Source organism: Populus alba, chromosome 5, assembly GCF_005239225.2.
Source record: "Populus alba chromosome 5, ASM523922v2, whole genome shotgun sequence".
Classification (NCBI taxonomy): domain Eukaryota; kingdom Viridiplantae; phylum Streptophyta; class Magnoliopsida; order Malpighiales; family Salicaceae; genus Populus; species Populus alba.
The window spans coordinates 18275710-18291128 of NC_133288.1; the positions used below are offsets into that span (position 1 = coordinate 18275710).

A 15419-nucleotide genomic window follows, 5' to 3' on the forward strand; every position below is an offset into this window, starting at 1 on the left:
TCGGCATCAAGCAGAGCACCTACAAATTGGGAAGAAAAGGGAGGTACGTCAACACTCAACAGACAACAAAATGGATCTAGCCTTGCTCCGAATTAGAATCTTTCATACCATCCTCGTTTCGCACACTAGCCATCTTCAGACCATGTGGCCCAAAGTATTGCAGGATATATGCGTTTGAATCTTTATAAATTGATACATAATGAAATGCGGAGACTTGAATTATTTTGACATTACTCGTCATTATGCATTTGAAATGTTTGAGTCTTTCATAAATAGATGCACGACTTGTCGTTGCAGGAAGAGGATTCTCTCTCTTCCAGTTACATCTGCCAGAAGCTCCCAGGTTTGTAATCAAGGACTAAGAATCCTTCAAAAACAGATGGCTACAGTGTTCGCAATTCATATGTTGGAAAATAAATAAAAACCTTCAAATACAAATACAGCGCCATCATAATTACAACAAAATTCACGCGGGACTGATCTTTGTAGGAAAGTATACACGTCTTGATACTAAAAAGCTTTGAAATCTCATTAGTAATTCTTATATGCAAACTGGATCCACGAAAAGGAAAAAAAAAGCCCTTACTCTTTGTTTCTTTAGTGTTGTCACGGACAAGCCTAAAATCCTTTTCCCTAGGTTGTACAATAAAACCTCTATATAACTATGTTTTTCTTTTTTAACACAACTATGTTGAAAGAACAAAAGGCAATTCATCAAAACGGGCGTTAGATTGTTGCATACAGAAATTGTCAGTTCCCATTGACCGCGTCCATAATTTCCTGACAGGTCAATCATTGAGTTAGACATGCGTCTTCTGTATCAATCAACGGGTAAAAGAAGTGTAAAGAAACCCACCTGACTTTCTTGCAGAAGTGTTTGAAGTTCAACTGTTATCTCAGAGAAGGATGGCCGCCTGTCAGGAACTGTTTCCCAGCATCTTTGCATCAAGTCTAATAGTTTTGGATGTGCACTGTGAGGGAGATCAGGACGCAGCCCCTGGAAAATATTTAAGTAAAAAAAGTGAAACTATTGACTAAATTAGCTCGTCTCATGTCAACCCTAGAATGCTTTCAAAATGCAATCGAGAAAGCACCATCTATCTAGCACAAACACCGATCATGAAAATGTCTCTAGTTTGTAACTAAACTTCGAAATAACATGTCATAAACACTGAGAAGCAGCTTTCATCTTACTACTACAATTGAATGCAGCGAACCTGTTATCCAATGCAACAGGATTTTAATGCCACTCCTTCCCAGAACACAAACACTTGCAGTTGCAGTTACAAAGTAAAAATGCACGCGACATATCACAAAACAAGGAGGCAAAGAAGACTTTTGTGCCTTTCTGAATCCAATTCAAAGCCAAAATAGACTAATAAATCACAATATAAACCATTACATAGAAATACAAACCTGTCTCACTCCCAGGGCAGCTTGTAGTGGAGTCATGCTATCATATGGAATCTAAAACAACAATAAAAATGTCACTTCACGATCACTTCACTAGTGATTTTCTTTTCTTTTTCTTTTTTTTAATATTTGTAACATTGATTAATTTCATAAAAGCTCTAGTGCAAGGTTTGCTGTTATGAAATACCTTTGCAGTTACTAGCTCCCACAATACAATAGCAAAGCTGAATATATCTGCTTTCTGATCATATGGCTGATGGTTGATGACCTTGAATCAAACAAATTATAATATAAGATAATTGGATGCAAGTTCGAAGAGACCAGAACACATGATGTTGCCCAGAAGTTGAAAGCTCAAAACGAACATGAACTTGGCAAACACATACAAAATCCAGGTCCATTTCTTTTTTGTCTTAAATGAGGATGAAACTATTGGATGTATATTCTCTCAATTCATCAAAGTTGAGATTAAAACACAAGATCTCTACCAAAGAAACACGGATTGTGAGAGTTTTTTCCTAGAAGGCAGCTGATCAATCAAGGAGTTGATTTGAATCATCACAAAGATCCTTAACTTGGGATAACAGAAGCTAGTACCTCTTTATAGTAAAGAAGCAAGAAACACATACCTACACAGTGGAACTAAAAAAATACAAACCTCAGGTGCCATCCATCTGTAGGTTCCCGTCTCTGCTGTCATTACTCCCCCTTGATTCTGGAACCGAGCAACCCCAAAATCTGCTACCTTAACAACCTTGAGGCAAAAATGACTATTAACTTAATTAAGATTTTTTTTAATGAATTTGCATAAGACTTCATCAATCTATTCTGAACAATACAAGTTCAATACAGGTATAAAATGGAAGGACAGCCTATCACATTCATAGTCAGCCACATTGATGATTTATAACCCAAACAAGCCACTACTAAGCAAAAGAAAACAATGTTGGATCTTCATGCTCCATACATTAATTGAGCGACCTGTGACATGGATCCTTACATAAAAAGAGCTTATAACAGAAGCCACATACAGATTAGAAAAATTGCTTAAAAACTCGAAATCATTGAAAGGAGACATAATGATGATAGAAAAGCCAGCTCATCAACCATGCAGCCAAACAGCAAGGAAGCATCAGAAAATGTGGAATATTTTTAAATAACTTATCAAGCTTATGAGGTCAGCAAATACAAATGTCACTTCAATCAATCAAAATAAAAACTCTTACATTTTGAGTATCCATGAGCAAATTTGCTGTCTTCAAATCTCTATGGATGATGTTGTTTTGATGCAAATACTCCATTCCTTTGCAAACATCAATCGCAAACTTCAGCAATTGAGGGAGCTTCAATACATTATGGTTCTTATGCAAGTAATCATAGAGACTTCCTCCATGCATAAACTCTGCAAGCAAGAACACCATATCCTTATAGAGGATTTCAATGAAACAGAAGACAAGCAAGCAAACAAGTACAGAATCAAATACATTAGAAATTAAATAAATTACAAAAAGGAAGCCAGGAACCAATTATACCTACTTGGAATTCATATTAACAAAATAAATATGAAAATGGAAATTTTGTATGCCATATTAAAGCATTAACACATGTACAAGCATGATTTTCAACTTTGGTAGATTAATGCAAAGAGAGATGGGTACAGAAGGCAATGTGTTAAATATTAACTTGATCAAAATGATGGTAAAAATAAATCCTGGCCAAAACAACTTAGGGAAGTTAAAACCCTACTATAAAATCTAAAAATATTTCACGGGAACAAATAATGCTACAGCAAGCCACAAAAGCAAATGCTCCATGATCCAATAAATCTTCATGATCATCAGCCACAAATAGTCATAAATTGATTTGCGTTGATACTCACAATAAGCCCCAGAGGTTTCCATTCCAGTTTTTAATTTGAAAAACAAAATGAGGAGAGCGAAATTCTTATCAGTTACTGAAAAGAGAGAGCCCCACAAAAAAGCACAACATTAAATAGAAGTGCAAAGCCTTAAGTTCTCTTTAGGGAAGTGCAGTCTGATCATTCTGATAAAATAAAACAGTGTGAAAAGAAAGAACGATGAAAAGAAAGATTTTGCTTCCTGTATAGTTCAGTACCTGTAACTATGCACAAATGTGGAAATTTAGTGCATGCACCAACAAAACGAACAACATTTCTATGTTGGACTTCCCTGTATCAAGAAAAATGGGCATATTCAGGTACAAATGTAAAACTAATTAACAATAAAAATGCTTAGAATCATGGTAAAGTGGAGCAACCAGAATATTAACAGCTCAAATGGAATTGGAAAGGAAATCCATGCTCAATTAAATGCCTGGACTTTCAGATTACAGTGCTAAATGACATCATTACTAAACCAAAAACGGAAGAGATTTCCACTCTGAAGATAAGAGGAATTCTTTACTTCCATATGGATGTATAAATAAGGGCATGTCTTTGGACACCAATGAGAATTGAATACCATCACTCTTTTTCATGGTTTTCTGCAACACTTTTAAAATCATATAAAATGGTACGAATTAATAAAGAAAACATAACACAGGTTAATCAAATAAAAGTCTACTTCATGGCTGCTTGAAGGACAGATTAATTCAGGTTAATCAAATGACAGATATTAGACAAAAAAGGTAAGGGGGTTCAAAATCCCTGAATTCAACCAATGCTTTATAGTATAATTTGTTTTAATTCAAAAATAAATAAAGCATTTTGAGGAGAAGGATATGAATAGCCCTTTGTATGAGAAAAAAGAATGCATACAATGAAAATAAAGTTTAAAAGAGACTAATGTAGACAAACACAATCTCAAACCCCTTAACAAAGGATACAGAATTTTTAGGTTCCAAAAGCTAGCTATAGCAGATAGTCAATTCTGGCAAAAATCTTTTCCCAAGGAAAAAAAAATGCCTTTTATGTTATAGAGTCAAACCAGTAGGTAGAAAGTACAGGTTTTTCCAGGAAATAAATATTTCAAGTGTCACTTAAGTCAAATCATACAGTCAAGCACATCACATAAAACCAAAAGTAATATCATTACCCAGATTCATTACAGTCTCAGATCATACTCTCAGGGATCCTTGCGCATATCAAGGCCAACATGACAGATATACATGGGGAGTTCATGTGAGAGCAGACAGCTCATACAACAAAGTTCCAATAACCTTCACTTCCTCTATTAATAAAACTTGTTAAAAGAATCTCTGAAGAAGATAATTAAATTGGCATGATTGAAATGTGAAGTTAAATGCTTAAACATTTTTGCATGATTAGTTTAGCATGAATCAATTTAAAGATGTACGAAGTGAACTTCATTTCAAACTATTCACCTTAGAATTGTCACTTCTTGAGCAAACTCTTCTTCTTGAGTGCCGTTTAATTGCTCAGATCTAAGAATTTTAATGGCAACATCTTCACCAAAGTAAACACCACGATACCTTTAGATTAACAGAAGTTGGCAGATGAGAACGATAATGGAGGACAGCCAAAAATGAAGTTGAGGAAAAGTAGAAAAATTGAAAATCCCAACTCACAGATCTCCACAAGATCCAGATGCAATTCTTTCTCCTATCTTCAATAACCTTCTATCTATTTCCCAATCTCCAGATTTTGCTTGAGCTGCTGCAGCTTCACCTACAGATGAATGAGAATGTGAAGAACTGGACCACGACCCCTGTATTTCCAGAGAGAATAGTTAGAACATTTTATTCTTTGTTTAGCGAGAAAAAAAAAAAAAAAAAAAGAAGCTGAAAATAGGAGCCCATGTTAGAAGAGGGTCGAGCAAGTTTAAGACTTGGGAGAGTCTAAAGAAGACAACAGTGATAAACATGTCCCGATCAAAAGCTTAAAGTCAAGAACAGGGGCAAGATCTCCTCAATAAGTCAGGCATGGAGTGACAGAAAGGAATTTAATTTTAAAAACTTCATTGACACGAATTTAGGTTGTTTTAATGTCTACAAGCAATGAAAAGAGAAGTACTAAACTAAGCTTCTCTAACCTCAATATGCATTAACCTTCAATATAGTAAATCAACAGAACTTCTAATTTATGAATTATTAGTGACAGCCAGCAACTTCATCCGACTGTCAGATTGCAGGTTATAGACTAAGACATTTAGTTCCGTCATAAATTAAAACTACATGCATCAGCAGTGGTAAGAAGTATCAGAAGTCGGCATCCAAGAATTGAGAGGTGCCACATTTTCTTAATAGGACACCACAAGGCTGAGCAAACAAGGCCCAAATGTAGTTGTTTATAAAGGATTGCCTGCTTGAACAATGCATTGATCATGCACCGCAAAGCTCATCACAACATATGTTTTATCTCTTGAACAAAAATTAAACAGAGACACACACAAACCACACCTGACACTGAAATTGACAGTAGTCACAAGAAAGCGAATATGCTTCAAGCGATCTGAACAGTTCTGTGCAATTAAAAGATGAGATATATGCTGAATTAATATACAGAGGCTTCGCTGATGTATGCACTATGGCGGGCAATGGGTACTCAAATTGCTCCAAATTATTTGTAGTTGGGGAATGAAAAAGAAAAGTGCACACAAAAGACAAACTCTTACCCAAAATATCCATTCTTCTTCCAGAAGATACAGCAGAGAACTATAAATTAAGCAGCTTGAATTGGAACTACCCCAGCTAGATGAGAAAAATTTTCTAAAATTCTGTTCACAGGCTATAACCCTTCACAACTCTCATATGCTTTTCATTTTTATATGTCCTCCATTAACAGAGACAGCTAAATTCTCTTCCATGGTATGCATGGATTTCTTCTGCTAGGTATGACAGGTAAACTCAAAAGCAGCAAAAAAGGTGAAAATAGAATACACAATTCTCAGGATCCCTTTTTTTTTTTTTTTGTACTCTTTAAAAAGGTATAGTAAATCTAGAAAAAATGATCTGATAAATATAAAAATATATATTCTCTGATTCTTTCATTATTGACCAATACTTCTGCTGGACGTTAGCATGATTAAAGCAAAACAGTGAACCAAAAAACAAACAATAGGATTATACTGAAACACAAATTACCTCGCTTCTAGCAATTGCTTCTTCCATAGCCTTATACAAATCATCTGTATCCTGGCCACAACATTGCAAAGTCAGCAACATTTGGACTCAGCACAGAACCCTGTCATAAAGAGATATAATCGCAATGCTCCTTAATATAATATGAGGCCACACTGTCCGGGGATAAGCACAGTTTGTTTTGTTTAAGAAACAAATTTGCAAATTTTCCAAACAAAAAGGGAAACATAGTAGTTATAAAGAAAATTCAAGCTTATTAATCATTTCATTTGAAATTCAGGTAACAAGTACAGAACTCATCAGTGTGATTATTATGATGCAAGGCATGAGAGATTAATTTAAAGATGAGCAACAGGAGTAAAAGAATAACTCCCATATCATTAAGATCCTTCAACAGTAGGAATGAGTTATACTAAATCTCTAAGTACAAAAACAAAATATATTGGGAATACAAACACATATCTTAATGAGTATCAAGTACCTCAGTAGGCCACCCATCCACCACAAATACATCCAGAGAGTAGCCATCAGTAGTTGAAAACACATGAGCTTCGCGGATGTTAAGCTCTATATCTGAAAGCAAAGCAGAAAGCTAAAAGAAAACATGTCATCAGAAGAAATTCACATTACTCATTTCAAACCACCAGATTTAACCAAGCCTTATTGTTTTATTGGTTCAACTGAGTTTAGCAGGGGTTTTACCTTGTAGTTAAGCACATATCTGAACATCATAAGCTTACAAAATTTATAAATTCCATTCTATTAATATGCTTTAGATTGGAAAATAAGACCTTAAGATGCATTACCAAAGCTCAATAAAATCTCGGAAGAGATGTGTTGAGAGCTTCATAACTTAAGGCTCTACAGGTAAATCTAAGGAGTTATGGTCATGCTTTCCTTCCCAGTGAAGGATAATGGCAAATACCAACGGGCTGCAGATTTTGCTTGGCAAACTGCATCTAATAGCATGTACCAACAGGCTGCACAAGTGGAAGTCCTATCCATAGCATACACAGTGAATCCAACAGCTGATGAACATAAAGTAAAGGGACCCATAACATTTTCAAAAGCTGCAATGGAAAACAAAACCATGACAATGAAATGCTCTTTTCATTGTATTTGAACAACCCACGTCCAATTATGGTTAGTTTTTTAATACAGAAGAGGAAAAACAATGCAACTAACTTCAAGCCTGGTTTTACTCTTATGGAGAAATAAATACCAAAGGCAAACTTCAAGCTTGGTTTCTTTTCTTTTCCCCCTTATGCTGAGGTAATCTTACATCCACTCAAACACATTACAATGAATGCAATACAATTTAATAGGATTAAATTTGAACTCAACTTCTAAACATGTGAATGCCAAAAAATTGTGTCATTCGTGTTAATAAAGGATTATGAACATGGAAACGGACTTGGTAAAACTCAAAAGATTAATAAAACATTCAAAAAAAAAAAAAAAGCATGAGGCTTCCCAAACAAACCTGACTAAGAAGCTTGGGCTTATCTACAGTAGAAAATATTACTTCATGAATTGGGACATGTGAAACTTCTTGCCTGCATTAAGTTTCCAAGCAACCAACTTAATTCCAATATAGAAAAGCAATATAAAGAATATATTAGTGGTCTAGCACACTTCATCTTTTTTATACATATATAGGTATAATTCAAGCTAATCTCAATTTCATAAATATAGCAAACAGATCCATGACTGTACAACAATCCTGTCTTCCATTTACAAATAGAACAGACATCTTATTCTAACTAATTTTAAAAAATGCATCCAAAGAAAAAAGAAAGAAAATTAAGTTTGTCATGATTAAAAGTATAAAACTTGTACTCCTTTTTAAAAACCTAGGAATGTTACGGTAAAGGATAAGATCAAAAAGAAAATAACAGCTATTTGAATTTGACATGCAATGTGGAATAACATAGAGCATTGCTCCATTTAGGCTTGTCATTTAAATTATACGCTTGATAATGAGGGAAACACTCTCATTCCAACCCCAAAGAAGAACATAGAAACCAAAACAGATACAAATATTGGCAATTACACTAAACATACAGAGTGAACCCCCTGCACTAAAAGCAAACTCTTGAAATTCCCCAATTACAAAAAAAATTCCATTCATAGCTAAGTTAAAAAATAATAATGTTTCACTCTTCATGATAAAAAAATAAAAAATAAAAAAAAATAGTCACAAAAGAAACAATTCTTCATTGAGGAAGTACCTTCTGGATACATCCTCTGGATGATACTTCTCCTCCATGTCCTTGGAGCTCTTTCTAACATCCAAATTCAGATCCTCAAGCTTAGAGCAAGGTTCAAATTCAATCGTACAATCCCTGATTCTACTTACCAAAATGGCATAAATAACAAATAAAAAAAAATGCATTGACAAACCAACAATAAAGTACAATCATTACATTTACATGCTCACTAAATGAACAAAAATAAAGTTAAAAGCTCATTGCTATGCACATAAAAATAAGATCTATATGGATGCAATACCTCTTTTGTGATGGCACAGCTCCATCATCTATGTCACACGCTGGCCTTGGGAAAGGAGCCATACCAATAAACTGTTGGTCACCATTGCCCTCTGTTTTAGTGCAAAGGTTCTTCCCAGAAGCAAAAGGAGAAAATAAGCAGACAGAGCATAGAATGTAAGATGCGTTACTGAAACAAAATAGCGGGACAAAATCATAAGTGTACCGTCATTTTAAATATATCATAAGTTTCTTTAGTAGTTCAGAATCAATTTTAGGATTTGGTACTAGAAGGTGACCTTTAATATTTGCTACAAGATAAAGCATTCCAGCAAAAAAATTCTAAAACTAAAAGTCAAACAGCCTGATTAACCTGTAGAGCACTGTGCGCAAGTGATCTATAGTCCAAACACTCATGTGTTTTTTAACCCTAAACCCCAAAGAACCCAAATGATAGCTAACAAAAAAAGGTCCCAGGATGCTGATGTATTAGTGTAACTAGACAAAAGGCATTGAGGCGTAAAATAAATTTTATATGATATCACAAAAAAATATAACATCAGAGCTGTGGAATATAGAAACTCCATACTAGAAATATAGATTCAAATTCATCGTTTTGAAACTATACGCATTAACAATATCGACCATAGAAACTAGAACCCGAAGTATCCCACAAAGCAAGGTTGATCTCAATCCCTGTAAACCTAGTAAAACTCAGTTAATCACTCTAGCACTCAATTTACCATATGACTGGTACAATGTCATTAATATTTTCAGCAATGTCAGTTATCATAGGCTACCTTACCAATGTTTCATATCACGCTTCATTTTCAGATAATTCTCCTTCAGCAAAGTTCCGTAGAAATTGTAAGGCTTAGCTAACAAAGTGATTCAACAAATAAAAAGCATCAACAGCCAAAGCTAGTGGTACTAACCAAAAGAAGATGAAGAACAGGGCAGTACCTCTAAGAAACGGATATGGTAAACAGGACGTCTCGCTGGATCCTTCGCCATCGCAAGAAGTTTTCGATGTAGCAAAACATCTTCTATTCTATCCATGTTAACATCCAGTCCATAACTGAAAATAACAATACCAAACAAGCAAAAATTAAGTTGTAGAAATAAATTAAAGATTCACACTCTATCGCAAATTAAAATAAAAATACAGAAGATAAAATATGATGCGAATAAAATTCAAAAAAAAAAAAGACCTAGCAGGCAAGCGATTGAAGTGAGAGTCGAGGAGTTCGCGAAACAACTCAGGATTAGAAACAGCTTCTTCGTGACCACTCTCTATGAAGCGATTATACACGTCGCTCCGCACATCGTAGTTGCTAACACTACCAAAGCTTCTCGGCGGTGAAGAGCTCTCTCCAACTCCTTCCGTTAAATCCATTCGATTTTCTTCCCTTGGCTTGTCTTTTTTTTTTTTTATCCTGTTTTTGCACTATAAGCAAGCTTCCTCTGCTCCTACTGGTTCCATGGAGAGGGGAGATTTTTTGAGGAGAGAGGATAGGATCTTTGACGTATAGTAGAATCTGAAAGGACACACGAAATAGGGTTAGGTTTGGGGTTTTGAAGGTAAACCAAGGGCAATTTCGTCCTACGAGAAAGAAGCTGTAGCAGAAAATGAGACTCAAATTCAACGCCTAGAAGAACTGACTGCTGAGCACTGAGCAGATAGAGAGGGGGGGGGGGGGAGAATTTCGGGTCAGGATTTTTTCTTTATTCATTTCTTCTCAGTGGGGGTACCATTTACTTTTTTATTTATAAACTTCAAGGGAAGCGGATAAAGTCTTGGAATTACTAGAATGCTCTTGACGATCTGGAGAATTTACGGGTTCTTAGCGCTGGTCCCTGTTTTCGAGTAAATCGCAAAAATGCCATTGTCGTACCAAAAGGGGAGCAGGGGGCAGGGCTGGGCAGCAACAGGTGGTTGGATCACGCCATACGCGTTTTAAACAGGAGAGGTTATGGTAAAGTGACGGGTGGGTTAAATTAAATTCTTAATACGGAAGAAGGGTTTATTTATTTTTGTATTTTAAAAGTATTTTAAAAAAAATTTAAATTTTTTATTTTTTTATTAACTTCAAATTAATATATTTTTAATATTTTTAAATTATTTTGATGTGCTGATATCAAAAATAATTTTTAAAAAATAAAAAAATATCATTAACATATATTTTAATACAAAAAATTATTTAAAAAACAATTACAATTACACTGCTAAACAAGCTCTAAAACAAAGAAAAATGGATGATTTCTCTTGCGATTTGGGAGGCAGAATTGTGGTGAAAATGGAATTATTAAGATACAAAAGAAAGGGATGGTATTTGAATCATACCATGGAAATCATGTTTTAAAAATATTTAAATTGTTTTTTTTTGTTAAAAGTTAATTTTTAATGTGTTTTAGATTGTTTTGATACGTTAATCTTAAAAATAATTTAAAAAATATATTATTTTAATATATTTCAACACAAGAAACATTTAAAAAAAAATCATAATCACACTCAAAGAAACAAAAAATATTTGGTCAACTATCTAGATATTTAAATATTGCTAACATGTAATCCCAGTTGATTTTTTTTATTTTATTTTTTTATCCTAAACTTATATTAAAATGCATTTTGAAAAAGAGTACATGTCACATCCATGATGCCAATTGCATTCATTTTATAACGTGCCTCGTTTCTTTGTCACCGAATTGTCTCCCCTCCTGCCCTCAACAATTTATAATTCAAATGATGTAATTCCGACCATGGAATCCAAGCTTTTTTAAAAAGGAATATACTACAAAAAAAAAAAAATAGTAGAAAAAGAATGCGGTCGTCCATCACTAAAGTCTTCCCGGTTAAAGCCGTCTTGGGGAATAATTCGAGCATCTCTATGTTTAGTATGGTAGTGGGAAATGTTTTTTGAAAGTATGTTCTTATTTGAAAATATATTAATTTATTATATTTTTTAATTTTATTATCAATATATCCAAATTATTAAAAAAATACTGAAAAAAATCAATTTAAAATCTTTATAAATAAAATGTATTTTTAAAACACAATTAAAAAAAAACAAAAATTATAACACTTCTGCAAGTTAGCTCTACTAGCTTGGAACTGTTCTAGATAACAAAAACAATTCCTCCTTGGTCCTTAATCTTATTCCCTAATCTTTTTATTATGACGATTCCCTTTTTCGTTTGGAACAATCCCATAGTTGGTGAGCATCTCTATCCTTTATATATTGCCTTATTATTTGGTTTTTTTTTTTTTTTTCAAGTGAGTTGTTTAACCAACGATAGAGAGAACACTTCTTATCGATTAAATGAGCAAATGGTGTAGAACTGTAGATCACATCCATCATTAATTGAGGGAATTAACTTGGTGGGTCTTTGGGTATGGTGAAAATTATTTTTTAAAATATTTTTTGTTTGAAAATATATTAAAATAATATATTTTTTATTTTTTAAAATTTATTTTTAATATCAGTATATCAAAACGATCTAAACACATTAAAACTTTAATTTAAAAAAAAAACTAAAAATTATGGTTCGGACCACGCTTCCTGTACCTTGTTCAAAAGGTGTGTTCATTTTAAAAAAAAAGTGCATTCTTGTTTTTTTTTTTTCAGGTATAGTTATGAAAATTAAAATTCTAATAGATCTTGTGTTTCCAAAATGATACCTTCTGAGTCTTTGATCAAATCAATACAAGAATTAAGACTATAAGAGTAATTATAAGGGGTGTAATTCAATTGATCAAGTTTTAAGTTTGTTATTTAGAAATTACCAGTTTAAATCTTACAAACCTCAGGACCACTAGAATTTACATGGTCATTAATTTTAGGACTTGTATAATTAGTCGAGGTACTCGCAAGTTAATCTGGATATCCATATTAACAATAAAAAAAAAAAAAAAAACTATGACAATAATCCTAAAAATAATGAGGATCCGATTTACCAGTAAAAATCTGGGCAGTATTAGACGTTTTATGACCATAGATAAGCCTATAAAAAACGATTAAAATGACTCATGTGTTTTTATCTATTCCACAAATTAACTCTTTAAAAAAAATAATCAAATGTTTGTAAGTTCTTGAGAATGCTTAAGGGATAAAAAAAATTAAATAAAAAAATACTGAAATTCTTAAAGATGTCTTAAATCTACTCTAAGACATGATTAAGATTTTATTCTCATGAATGGATTTCTTTCCTTTGCAAGATACGAGTGGGCCATTTTCTGCTGTGTCTTGTTCAATAAATTCTCCTTCGCTCTAAGGAGGATATAGTAGTGATGTGACACGATATAACTGATCACCACCGGAGCCTCGCCGGATAGTTGGGAGAAGGTGGATTTTATTTTATTTTTTTCGAAAGGAAAGAGGGGAGGCAATATAAGCCACAAAGTTTTCGAGCTTTTTGGTTAGAACCAAGATTAGACGTCTCCGATGCGAAACTTTCATCATTGAAACGTGAGACATGCGAGCCAAGGCCAGATGTTAAATTGGTGTAACGTTTTTGTCATTTTGGAGTGTGTGATGCAAAGAAAATAGGAATTGATCGGAAGAACATTGAACTTGGAATATAACTAACAACAATAAAATTATGTAATTAAAAGAATTATAATGTCAATTAATCTCCAGCATAGTTAAGGTTAAGATTACGATGGTGTTTGGAAGTGTGGTAACAATTACTTTTTTAAAATGTTTTTTTACTCGGAAATATATCAAAATAATATTAATTTTTATTTTTAAAAAATTACAACATATCAAAATAATTTAAAAATATTAAAAAATTTAAATAAAAAATTTAAATTTTACCCGATCATCATTTAAAACGCAATACTAAACAAGAGCATAGCATCTAACAGCCTAAAAGTGGAAATCTCTCCACTAATAATCTTATAAAACAAATCTCTTTCCATTTTATAGACAGTCATCATCAGTTAACATTAACTATTGTTAATTGTTATTTTAGGATAAACATTGACATTAAATGCCACTAGGAAACTTCATAATTAACTACTGAGATGGAATTATATAACTAATAATTGATATAAATCTAATGACTCAACCATTGACCAAAGACTTCCTACTCTGATGAACTTTCATGGTTTGACTACTTGGATTATCCTCCCTCAGCATGTTATACCTCCATCATACTCCATTGCACTGCCCCTATTGGTTTCGGGTTTATCAAGTTATTCATCAATAGATTCTTCACATGCATTCTCATTAGATTGCTCTTTATTTGCATCAACTTGCCACCCTAAAGAACTTGTCATCGACAAGTACCGGTGTAGATATGACCTTAAAATCAGCTTGAAAATAAAAAAAGAAATTGAGCTCACATCTACTATCTTAAATAAGAGCACAGACAAAAAACATCTAGGTGAAACTTCTTTCATTGAATGAAACTCATTAACATTAAAACTAATATTTTTATGACTAGAATCAATGTTAATTGAGACATTCTCTCTCTTCAACTGAAATTCAGCCACTCTCTTTCCCTTCTCTCAAACCAGAGAGTAAAAAATAAAGAAAATAAAATTTTGGACCAAAATTAAGCTTTCAAAATGTTGATGGACTGAAATTTATCATTTGAAAACTTAGAGGATCAAAGTGAACGTTTTGTGCTAATTTTTAAACTACCACCTATTTTATTTGTTTTTTTTTTTCACTTCAATCCCCTTTCTTTCAATTTTTCCCTTGATTAATAAATTTGAAGCAATTAGCTTTCAATTTCATCATAAAACGATGAAATTGCTAAAAAGAAAAATTGATAGCCAATGTTGTTTACCACTTTTTAACCAAAAAAATAATACAAGGGAAAAATACAAGAAGAAAATCTAGAAGATTGTCCAAGTTTGTGGTAGAGGACCAAGATGATAAGTGGAAAATTTAGATGACCAAAATGTATAAAATTGACAAAATTAACAATCAAATTCTAACTGACAAAAGGCCCTATTGGTGAAAATATTTTTATTTGGGGTAAAGAAATACAAATTTGGATAGTTAAGGATTCAATAAGAATTTTAAAAGGCTTAATTAATTTTATTGAAGACATGATTGCAAGGAAAATCAATTTTTATAAGGTTTAATTGGTCAAATTATGGGCTTAATTGTGAAACAAATAAAGTTTAGATATCAATTAGGACTTAATTGCATATTCATATTGTAAGTGGCGTACAATTTCAGGGGTATAAATTGCTGAAATTAGAGGCTAAATTGAAATGAATTGAAATTTTAATGGTCAATTAAGGATGAGAATGAACAAATTAAAAACCATGGACTCGTTTATAAAAGATGTTGAACTTTGGGGTTGATATTTGAATTTGACAAGGGTGTAATTGCATGCAATTAAAAGTTGGGAGAAAATTAAGAGTGCAATTAAAAGGAATTGGAAAAACAGGGACCAAATTGAAATTAGCCAAATCCTAAATTAAAAAACCCTAATTTCTAGGGT

The 15419-nt window shown here is 33.0% G+C and overlaps 1 protein-coding gene across 5 annotated transcripts; it reads right to left on the reverse strand.

Annotated features, from left to right (window-relative positions):
- Positions 1-404: 404 nt before the first annotated feature.
- LOC118029273 (serine/threonine-protein kinase STY46) lies at positions 405-10652 on the reverse strand. Of its 5 annotated transcripts, none has more exons than XM_035033119.2 (16): positions 10172-10652; positions 9924-10038; positions 8983-9092; positions 8703-8756; positions 7955-8027; positions 6953-7063; positions 6475-6525; positions 4960-5099; positions 4756-4863; positions 3529-3602; positions 2640-2815; positions 2072-2167; positions 1601-1681; positions 1417-1467; positions 857-997; positions 405-780 (listed from the first exon to the last, which is right to left on the reverse strand). In XM_035033119.2, exons 1-16 carry the CDS (start codon positions 10354-10356, stop codon positions 751-753), a joined length of 1596 nt encoding a protein of 531 aa, XP_034889010.1. In that variant the 5' UTR covers positions 10357-10652; the 3' UTR covers positions 405-750. The 5 variants fall into 5 exon arrangements, with proteins under 5 accessions (XP_034889010.1, XP_034889009.1, XP_073265452.1 ...); XM_035033118.2 differs by having other exon boundaries at positions 8703-8822; XM_073409351.1 differs by lacking the exon at positions 10172-10652 and adding an exon at positions 9766-9838 and having other exon boundaries at positions 8703-8822; positions 8983-9150; positions 9924-10037.
- Positions 10653-15419: the final 4767 nt, after the last annotated feature.